This window comes from Lepidothrix coronata, unplaced genomic scaffold (genome assembly GCF_001604755.1).
Source record: "Lepidothrix coronata isolate B3197 unplaced genomic scaffold, Lepidothrix_coronata-1.0 Scaffold58, whole genome shotgun sequence".
Classification (NCBI taxonomy): Eukaryota; Metazoa; Chordata; class Aves; order Passeriformes; family Pipridae; genus Lepidothrix; species Lepidothrix coronata.
The window spans coordinates 3,040,069-3,050,918 of record NW_016690238.1 but is presented as its reverse complement, the minus strand read 5'-3'; the positions used below and the strand labels follow the sequence as shown (position 1 = coordinate 3,050,918).

Genomic DNA, 10,850 nt, shown 5'->3' with positions numbered 1-10,850 from the left:
GGCAGGGCACCTTCCCAGGGCAGTGACACCTTCCCAGGGCAGTGACACCTTCCCAGGGCAGTGACACCTTCCCAGGGCAGTGACACGGTGTGAGCTGCCAGCCCCCTGCCTGATCCTGAGGGCAAACACCGAGCCTGCCTCGGGGCTCTCCCTTACTTTATTAAGTTAGGCCCAAGCTTTGAAGGCTGGACAGATGTGTAAAGGGACCTTCTAACTAAATGATTGCTCTCTTTTGTTTGTTCTCTGGACTGTGGCGTGTGCTTTCTCTTCCACTTTCACCACACGCAGAAGGTGTAGGTAAGTGTTGGGTCAGCTTGTTACAGCTGAATGAGGGTGGTTTGTGAGGTGCTAAGGGAAATGGCATGCTTGGAGTTACTCCAGAGGAAGAGATCAAATGAATAATCTTCTAGCTGAATGTATGCCTGCTGTTTATTGAGGAGCTCAGAGCAAACCAACAGTGCCAGTACACACTGGGTAGCATGAACTGGAACGAGAGCCCAAAGGAGCTGTCGGGGCAGCTCTGGTTTGTGTAGGAAGTGTGGAGTGTTTGCATGTCACAGAACCCTGTCTGTAGACCTGCTGCCCAGCCCCTGCCCTCCCTCCCCTGTTTGGGGGGGAACTGAAAGCAGAAGGAAGGAGCAGGAGCAGAGTCTTTTCATAACCTTCCCAAAGAGAGCAGCTCCTGCTGTTTCTTGCAGTCTGGAAGCACCATGTACTGCAGACCTGCAAGCTCCTTGGAGGGGGGGCTTGACCGGGCTCTCCTCAGAGTTTGTACTGGATTAGTCCTCTTTTAGTAGCTTTGTACTGGATTAGTCCTCCTCTAAAGGCTTTTTTCTAGCTACCCTTTCTTGTCCTGTAGTCCTGCAGTCCAAGGTTTGCAGTACTGAAATGCTCAGGATTCGACCAGTGATCGTGTTGGGTTTATGTTATAATTGTTCACGAGATCATTTTTCTCTGTTATGGCCCATCTAAACTTCTCTCCAGGAAGTATGACTTACACTTACGAATAATGAGAGTCTTTAGTGACATGATTACATGCTCATTTTTCCTCAAACAACATTCTGCCTAATTTCAACATACAGGATGATCCCACAAGGGAATAGAATTATGTCTGCATGAGCAAGTTCAAATCTGCCATTTCCTAATTTGTGAATGCCTGACTCTTTTTTCCAATCTAAATACCTTTCCTGCGATGGAGGGTTTTTTCCTTTTTTTTTTTTTTTAAGTGATATATTTGAAAACTCTATTGTTTTTAAATAAAAAAGATGCAAAAAATGTTCCTTTTAACTTGAAATAAAAAGCCCCATCTCTGGTGCCTCTTTGCTTTTGGACACGCATGGGCATGTTAAAGTTTAAGGAAGTTAATTTGCTATTTGTTTTCTGTGTGGCATTCTGCATCCATAATTTTTTGACAAATTTAGATGTGGGGGTTTTTTAAAACAAATGAATGAGATGCTCCTTATCCACCTATACAGAGCCATATAAACAAATACTCTATCAAACTCTTGTGTCAAATAAGGCATTAGGGAGAGGCAGTTTAATAAAAATAATTACTTTTTTTAATATAATAACCTGTGATTTTTCCCATTGGGGAAAAAATCAACAGTTTTTTCAACCTGAAGTAAAGCAAGGAAGTGTAGGGAGCACTCCTGCAGATTTTCAGGGTTTCCCCTTCAGAAGTACAAGTTGCTGGATTCCTGAAGGAAGCAGTTTTGGCATACCTGACCAGTAAAACTTTCTAAATGCAGATGAATGGAGCTGGTTAAAACTCTCAGGAAAAAAACAGTTGTTGTGATCCCAGGGAACCTAATTTCAGTTCTTGGAGAAATGTGACTTGCAGTAGTAGAGATGAGTGATCACATCAGGTTCATGCTGATCCTCAGGATGATATCCATGGTGTTAATCACAAAAAAAAGAAATTTGGCTGGGCTAATTCACAAGAGCTAAACGTAGTTACCCCTAAATTACACTTCCCTTTTCTCTTTGAAAGCTTTTGGGGTAGTCTAGGTGTTTCCTCTACTCCTATTTCAGATTATTCCCTTTCTTCCTGTTTTTTTGAATAGTTCCCAGACCTTCTTAGGATTGCCCAGTTGGCGCCTGAATAGCCACCATTTGCATTTGAGCTTTAGATTGTACAAGGCTTCTAATTTGTAGACTGAAATAAGGACTCAGCTTGTTCGCACAGAGGAAGCAAGATTCCATTTCCTGATCTGGACTAGATGCAGAGTAAAAAGCTCCAGTGTGACACAGAAAGAGGAACCCCCCCCCACAGATTTGCACCCCTTCCTCAATCTCTTCAGTATTTTCATGTTGGGTGTTTGCTCCAGCTGAATGTTGCCAATGTCAGGGCTCTGCAGTCAGCTTTGATTTGACTGTTTCTAATCTAAAGTGTTTCTCTGTGCTGTTGTCTCCGTGCACAATGCCCTGCCCTACACTTTCAGTTCTGCTGACATAACTATTTTTGGAGCTGTACTATGACCTGTATCAGGGAAGCCATCCTGCTTTTTTTTTTTTAATTTTAAAAAAGTTCAGGAAAAGAAAGATAGTTTTGTTGTTGTTGAGTGAAATGCCAAATGAGATTCCTGGTCCCACAGGACCGTGGGCAGAGGAAGGAGCTGAAGCTGGGCAAGGGCACCTAAACCCCACATTGCAGCCAACAATGGGGTCTCCTCAAGTGTGGCCTGTGGCATTTCCTTTGAATGCAAACCTGTCCACGTGTCTTAAGCTGCTGTTGGGGGGCTGTGTGGCAGAATCTTTAGTTAGAAGAACATGTCAGAATTTGATTGTGTAGCTACCTCGTAAGAGCGCGAACTCAGGTGTTTCAGATAACATCTGAATTTTGTGCAGGAGCTTACAGCTTTGTGATAATACCCCTCAGAACGGCTCTGAATCACATTGTCTTGACTTCAGCTCAGCTGAACAAAGGGTATGAGTTAGTAGGGACTTTGGTGCAAAAGGCTTAAATTAAACCATCTTCCTACTCCTCACCCCCAATTGGGCCCACTACCCTGTGACACATATTTTGTAAGACTGTGCTTAAATCAATGCTAAAAGCTGTGGTTTTCATGCATAAGTGGAGTATAGATTTTTTTTAAGTTTGCTCTTGGCGTTTTGTTTTGGTCCCAGGTTTTTTTTCTTTCAGCTTAGAGTGCGTGGACACCACGTGCTGTGCTTCAGCCTATGCCTTCCAAACTCTGTCCTGTGCTTTGTGTTATTTCAGCTGGACTTTATCTCCTATTAGCAAGCTCCAGCCAGGGTGTGGTGACTGACAATAGAAGGTTGCTGTAAACATTAACGAATTAACTGAGGCGGGATGTGTGCTGGGCAAGGACAGCAGCGGGAACCTTTGCTCAGTGCAGTGACCCCACTGCCCAGCCCAGGAGCTGAAGCAGGTGCCCCTGCAGAGGAGGGGGGGAAGAAAACAGAATCAACCCACGAGTTGAGGAGCACTGGCATGTGCAGTACCTGTGCAGAGAACAGGAAAGCTGAAGGGCTTGGAAGGCAAGCCCAGCACTTTTAAACGCTGGGAAGATCTTGCCTGAGAAAGAGCTCAGTGAACGGGGTACAACTTCCTTCGCCTGCTGCAGAGGGGTGAAGAGCTGAGTCAGCTCGGCTGAGGTTTGTACTGTGATCCCACACATTTTAAGCTGGGCTACTTGTGTACAAACTTACATGCTTCCCATCAGGTTGCACTGTGCTATTGGTACATACAAATATGTCAGTCATTTAGTCCAGTGAATGTTTTGGGTTGTTATACCACTAAAAGTTTGCAGTAGAAACTCATGGGACAATTCTTTCCTGTCTGTTATATCTCCTTTTTAAACTTTCTGTTAAACTTTGGAAACTGTGCTCTCCTGCAGCCATCTCACCTTGAAAACACACTACAGAACAAGCAGATTGGGCAGTGCCCATACTCACGCTGAGTGGCAGCTCAGCATGTACTGGGTGCTGCCTGGTCTCAGTTCTATAAAGTGAGGGAAAAAAGCCAAAAACCCTGGACCTGTTAACTAATTCTGTCAGACCAGACTATAAGAGACAAGGCTTTTTTGTCTACTGAATAAATTGAGTGTGTCAGGTGTGGAAGGGGCTGCATGGAAAAATTTTCACTCAGATTACGGATGGAATACCCAAAAGTTGCCCTCTGCCTATCTCTGCTCAGTTGGTAAGGAGGAGAGCTACATCATTCCTCTTTGCCCACACTATATCCTATAGGAATGCAAGAGAGAGATAAGTGCAGAAGAATAGAATCTCCCTGCTGATCCTTGTTGCCTTTAAACACCACTCAGTTGCACAGAAATTTCCTATGGAAGTTGCAAGTGTTTTATGTTGCTATAAAAGGTGGGGTTTTTTAAGGAAGCTAAAAACAGATAGATGAGGTGGATGGTAAAAAATACCTTTCTGCAAAATATCAGTATATGTTAAGACGTTTCTGTTGCTTGCATAAAGTCTGGAAAGAAGCATGAATCACAGCAATCCGTTTAGGATATAGATATACAACAACCTATTGCATCTTTTTTGTCCTCTTATTGTCCTTGCTAACTCCTTGTCCTTTCAGTTCATTAAATCAGCAAATACATTAGTCATTTGCACCAGAAATTACTCACTTTTGGCCACTTTTTCTTTCAGGAAGGCTCCACTGAGTCCTTTGGAAACTTGACTCCCTGTGTCTCCTTCCAGGTGTGTCTCCAGGTTCCTCGTCCCACCTTTGTGAGCACCTTGTGTCATGGTAGATCCCTTGGGCTCAGCGAGCTGGACTCTGCTCCCTGCGGAGCCACTGGCGCTGTCGGCAGAGCTGCTCCTCTGGTCCTGCTGGTGAGCAAACTTTACCTGTGGAGCTGCCAACTCCAGGAGGAGGGAGCTGGTCTGGCTTAGGGGTGTTGCCACCAGTCAGGTCCGGTTCAGAGACCTGGTTCAGTTGTAAAGCAAAATTCTGTATGACTGTGCATGTATTTCCAGCTTTCGGGAGAAAAGGAGACTCTGTATTCTGGAGAGGCAAATATTTAATGTTCGTGTCTTGTGTGAAGGAACTGCAGTGTTGCTGGCCCCCCTGTTATGACTTCAATTCCCTCAAAATCTTGAGATTAATCTAAAAAATAAGACTTTTTAAAAATCTAGCTATACATTTTTTGTCACTGTTTTGTTTCCTAAGCCCTGTTTGGGAGAGAGATTGGGGATATTAACGCCGTGCTGTCTCATGGATAAATGGTGAGTTTTTTACTAGGTTTAGAAACTCCCACATATACATTTGCCTGCCTGTCCTCTGAGGCCAGTTTCCATCAGTTTTATTCCCATTTCCTAAGTCAGCTGTATCCCCGTGTACCTTCTGTCCTCCAGACCTGCAAATGCATTTCCAGCAGGAGTCTCGTTTTCCTCAGTCTCACAAGACAGGTGCACAGTGCCTCGTGCCTTTAGGTTTTTCTCAGGCTGAGTGCTTAGAACAATTGGTCTGGGTAAAATTTTTCATTCAGAATTGTTTGGGTTTTTTTGTGTTGTGAAAACATCAACCCAAAGGAGATGTTAGGGAGCGAACGTCGCAAAGCAAGGCTAATTCTAATATTTTAGTTTTGTTGTGCTGGTACGTGTAACAATTGCTATCATAAAGCTCTGTGTGGTTTAAACATGCATAATTTTAGGCAAATGTTCTAGTATTTTGCTGTCTTAGGGATATAGTAAATAAAATAATTTCAGGATGACAAAGGCCAGGGAAGAGGCTCCCATTGGTATTGAATGGATGTCAAATCAAGTTTCTGCTGTATTAGCAAAGCTTTATCTGAAAAAAGTTTGCTTCTTATTCTATCTTTAGAAGTGTTACAAGGTTATAAATAAATAGTGTGTGTCTTTCTAAAATGTGTGCAGTCTTTGGTTTTGAAGTTGTCCATGTTTCTTCACATGGATAATTAAATTGCTTTTGGCTGACTTATCTACTCGAGGAGGGCGATCACAATGTATACCCTTTCTTTTTGCACACCCAGGCACATTATCTGGAAGATGTGAGAATCCATTGGCTATATTTTACGTTTTTTGTAAGGTTACAAAACATGAAATAAGGCCTTGGAAATGGCTCTACAAAAGACGTAAGTTCAATTTTATTGTTTGATATCAGGTGATTGTTAAGGGTCTTACAGTAGCTACATTTTTATGTCTCCACTGTAAATACTTGACCAACAACTCAGCCTGTAAGTGGCTCTCCTATAAAGTTTAGTATAACAAGCATTTCTCATGATCATGGGTGTTACTGCCAGTAACATTCTGATTTGCCGATGTTTATTTCTGTTTAATTAAAATAAGAGTTTGTTTTGATCTTGCTTTTAAAAATTATTTAGCACATAAACTTTACAGTAGCTTTACGAAGTCTCTCATTATATCTTTCTCTAAGAATTTTTGTTTGGTTTGTGATGTTCTCTGTTTTTCCTGCTTCCCAAACCTGTGTATCAGTAGGTTTCATTCTCACAGACTCAACATTCTGGTTGCAGTGCATTGGTCCAGGCACAGCACGAGCAGAGATTTTGCCACAGGCAAGTGTGGCACGTTTTCCAAAGGTGTTACTGGGTTTTGTTGATCAAAATACTCTCCTGGTAACAGCCCATCTAGAATGTTTGACAACATGAATTAATTCTTGAAAGAGACTTTCTAAAGCAGCGAATGGAGTCAGGAAACACAGTTCGAACTGGGAAATGGAGATCAAATCCCTGACCTTCATCGACAAAGCTAATGCTCATCTCTTTAATGTATATTAAATTGTAAAAAATCACTTGGCTTCAAGTAGAATTTGCTCTCCTGAAGCCATGAGCTTGCTTTGAAAATCCGCTTCTCCCTCTGACCTTGATTATCTTTCTCAACAATGCAGTGGTTTAAAACAAGACTTGTGTTCTTATGGAAGTATATTTGTGTCTGTGTGTATGAGTAAATGCACTGTAACTTTACAGCCTCAATAATATGGAAGAATTAACCTGGAATAAAAATACTTCAAAAAACAATCACAGGGGAAATAAAATTATTAGACAAACTTTTAAATTCACAACAGAAGTCAGTGTAGCCCTTTGGATTTCTTTCAGCTGTGTTTTGTATAACTTTGTTTTGCTTCTCACAGAGACCTAATCTTGCAAGGCTAGAACTTGTATGCAGAGCAGCTGGAATTAGTTAAATATTGGAACTACTGCTGGTTTGGTTGCATCCTCCAACATGACCAATCCTCAGTAAGTACCATCTGATAAAATTATAATTGATTTTGAATGAAAGAGAACAGGTTGCTGCCTGTAGGAGAACGATGTTGTGACATCAAAAAGGTTCTGAAGTTGTCTAAAGAGTGTGAATTAGCAGAAAAAACATGAATGTTGTAAGCATGTCTGATGTATTACTAACAGCAGTGGCTGAAAACTGGTATGTTGTATTATTTTCAGGTCTGTTTGTCCTTTTTTTTTTTTCCCTGCCACCAAACCTGTCCCAAGCCTGTCTGCCAGCACTAGTCTGTTTTTTTGGTTTTGTTTTCAGTCAAATCAGATTATGTCTGTGATTTAGTCTGTCTAAGAATACAGAAGCTAGGTACTGTTGGGAGAGGGAAGGCAGCACCAACCCCTCTCCTTTTTTCTTTATAATACTGGAAATGGGATCATCGTGTGCTCTTTCATGTAAAACTGAACCTGCTTGGTCTTATAAAGGTAAATGTCCACAGGATGGCACTAAAGGTGAAAATCAAAGAAAATTCTTGCTAAAATTAGTTCCTACCTCTGGGTTTCTGATTTCAGATTGTTTACAGAAGAATACAGTTCGTTTGGAAATCAAAGAATCTCATTACTTTCCGTTATTAGTTACACATGAATAAAATAAAGGCCTTTAGGTTGTTCAAATAGTACTTCCTTTTACCTCTGCTCACTGCCATAGTATGACACAGCTACAGCCTTTCCCTGCCAAATGCTGGAGATATAACAGCATTTTCTGTTTTTTTTTAAGTTACTTTCTTATGTAATGCTGGCAGCAGCTAGCTCCATTTAATTTAGGAATAATGTCTTCCATCTGAAAGGGTTAGTCTAATATGAGGCTCTGACCAATAGAAACCTTCACACAGAATTTTGGTTCCCTCACTCACCTCCATAGATTATATCCTTATACAAAATATAACAGTTAAGTACTCTTCTAAACTCGTTACTTCTGGGAGAAAAAAAAAAAAAAGGAACTGTTAATCAGGTTGCTTAAATTGCTGGAAGATTTTAATAAGCTTCTTTAAAACAAAATCACCAGTGCAATTTTTGCAGTCAAATATCAGAGTGAAGTTGGGTGCTAAGAACTTTTTAACTATATCCCCGTGGAAAAGGAGTATCTTCTCACCTGCTGCTGAAAACCTCTGACAGTAGCCTGAGATTTTTTCAGAAGTTAACAGGCCCCCCTGGAAGAAAGCTGGAGGAGTTTGTGCTTGCACCTACTGTGGATCAAACAGAGCAAGAGCTTTGGCTGGTGCTGCAGAGGATCACCCTGGCCATGAAAACCGTCCTACAGTGGAGTCATCCTTCACATACACTCAATAATACACTCCCTGACTAAGTTTCTAGAGCAGGAGTATCTTGTTATAAATGTGAAAGACATGCACATTGTCACACTGGTTTTAACTGCGTGGAGATTCCATTAGTGTTAGTGGGCTGGTGTAAGAATACACGATCAGATTAAGTAGCTGTGCATAAGGACAGTTTAGGTAATCTTTATGGAGGAGTCCATAATTCTTCTGAATCATTGTTCTCCTTTCAGAACTATTTTGTAATAATACAATGATCTTTTCTAGTTAAATGAAACAAAGCTGCCATCCATCAGAACTATTTGAATCAATATTCAAATCCACAGTGGAAGAGGGGTCAGACTGCATCCATTAATTAATGGTTGATTTGTATACAATGATTAATAAGCTTAGCTATTTATTGCTCACTGATGTAACTTACAGAGCAGTGAGTTTTTAGTTGGCACAGTTTCACGTCTTCTTTTCTGTTTTGCATGAATATTTTGCTTTTGGGTTCATGCTTTTTTTCTGTGTTTGTTTGTTTATAACACATCCATTTATATTTAGTGCCTTTGAAGCAGATTCAGCAGGGTGAAATGCTGTTCTCCTTTGTGAGGTTTCTGTTGATCACAGTGAGATCTACGAAAGACAAGTTTGGAGAGATTTGGTCTCCTCAATGACAACACCTCCCTCAATGACCTTGCAGAGGCCTTTTAAGTTGCTGGCTCTTTGGGATTCCATGAAGTTCTTGTCTCTAACTTACTTTTTACTTGTTTGCTTATTTATATATTTATATCTTTTATGTGTGTATGTGTGTTTATTATGTTTTCAGGCCTACAATTGAAGGTGGTGTTTCAGAAGTTGAGATAATTTCACAACAAGTAGAAGAAGAGACCAAAAGCATTGCTCCTGTACAGCTTGTTAACTTTGCTTATCGAGATCTGCCTTTAGCTGCACTTGATCTGTCTGTGGCTGGGTCCCAGCTTTTGTCAAATTTGGATGAGGAGTACCAAAGAGAGGGGTAAGTACAAAGGACAGAATTTTGTTTTATGGTTTTAGATTATACTGATTTCAGGACCTGTAACATAGGACACCTTAAGATGGAGAAGTGCAGCCAGTTGTCCTCAAACTCTTTTTAAAACCGTTGTCACAGAATGGAAGTGACCTTTTTTAATACAGCTAATCTGGGCTGGTTTGGGACTCTTTATAATTCTGCTGTTTGACCACAGTTTGGAAGCCTTATCCCAGGAAAAACTGGACAAAAGATCTATAGCCCATCAGAAAAGCAGAATGGCCTGGTGAAAGTTCTTTGCAAAGGAGTTTCAGGAGGGTTTCAGGATGACAGAGAGTTGGCTGCTGAGATTCTTGTATGTAGTTGTGCATCTCCTGACAGAGATAATGGCACAGTACTGCTGATTCCTGGACAGATAGTGTACTTTTCACCCAGTAATTTGAATTGTGTAGTTTGATCATGTGTGAATGTTGCCTTTGATAATGTATATAGTATATACATACTGCTCCTGTTTTCATAGAACAATGATTCCAGTTTTATTGAAATAAAAGATCTTAACCAGTTCATAGCAGTTGCTCAAACATAACCCAGTGTCAGATTATGTAGCATTGTTGTCCTACAGGACATTAGAAGTCATCCTTATGCCTGGTTCAGGCTTGAAGTGGCTGTAGGTGGACTGCTGTACTAAATCCTTTGTGAAAGATTTGGGTCAACTGGAGAGAATCCAGAGGAAGGCAGTGAGAATGATTAGAGGCTCAGAAAACCTGCCATGGAGTACTAATTGAAATAACATGAAGAAGAGACTTTGAGGGGAGCTTCTAAGAGACTTCAGTGAGGAAGGGAACAGCCTGTTATTGATCTCCGTGGTGTTTGGGACAAGAAGTAAGAAGCTGGTATTGCAGCAGAGAATTGTGAGGGCAGTGAAGGGCTGGGCTAAATGGCTGGTGTGTGGGGGAAGGAGGGGAACTGAGGCACTGTGGTCAGGAAGATGTATTTGTCAGGAATGATAACACTATAGTTTAACATCCCTTGGGACAGAGGTGAGGTGAGCACAGGTGCCCAGCCCTGCTGGTTCTGTGATTGCTGTTCCACCGTGTGTCACACTGAACACGTCTGCTCCACTGCCAGTGGGATCCATACAAAAGCACTTCCCAGTAAGCCAATAGAATGCTTGCTGATGAAGACATTAAAGGGCTTTATATAAGCCTCCATTTATTAACAACTCGATGAGTTTTAACCTGTGCTCTGTAATCAACAGAGACCTGCTTGATCTCAGCCCAGCAGGTATTCTGTGTGGAAGTCAGGAAGCAATATGTGGGGAAGGCTCTTGCTTTTAATTTCTTTCCAAATTGG

General features: G+C 41.4%; 1 protein-coding gene across 6 annotated transcripts in view; it reads left to right on the top strand.

Moving 5' to 3' along the window:
* Window positions 1-10,850, top strand: part of TMEM266 (transmembrane protein 266) — an 84,104-nt gene that overhangs the window by 19,359 nt on the left and 53,895 nt on the right. For 3 of the 6 annotated variants that reach the window (XM_017816758.1, XM_017816759.1, XM_017816760.1), the window contains 4 exons: window positions 4,678-4,812; window positions 5,973-6,074; window positions 7,091-7,196; window positions 9,318-9,506. In XM_017816758.1, the coding sequence (XP_017672247.1) occupies window positions 7,183-7,196; window positions 9,318-9,506 (203 nt within the window). In that variant the 5' untranslated portion in view covers window positions 4,678-4,812; window positions 5,973-6,074; window positions 7,091-7,182. Of the gene's footprint in view, window positions 1-4,677; window positions 4,813-4,867; window positions 4,892-5,972; window positions 6,075-7,090; window positions 7,197-9,317; window positions 9,507-10,850 lie in introns of those variants that run through there. The other 3 variants (XM_017816763.1, XM_017816762.1, XM_017816761.1) reach the window with 2 other exon arrangements.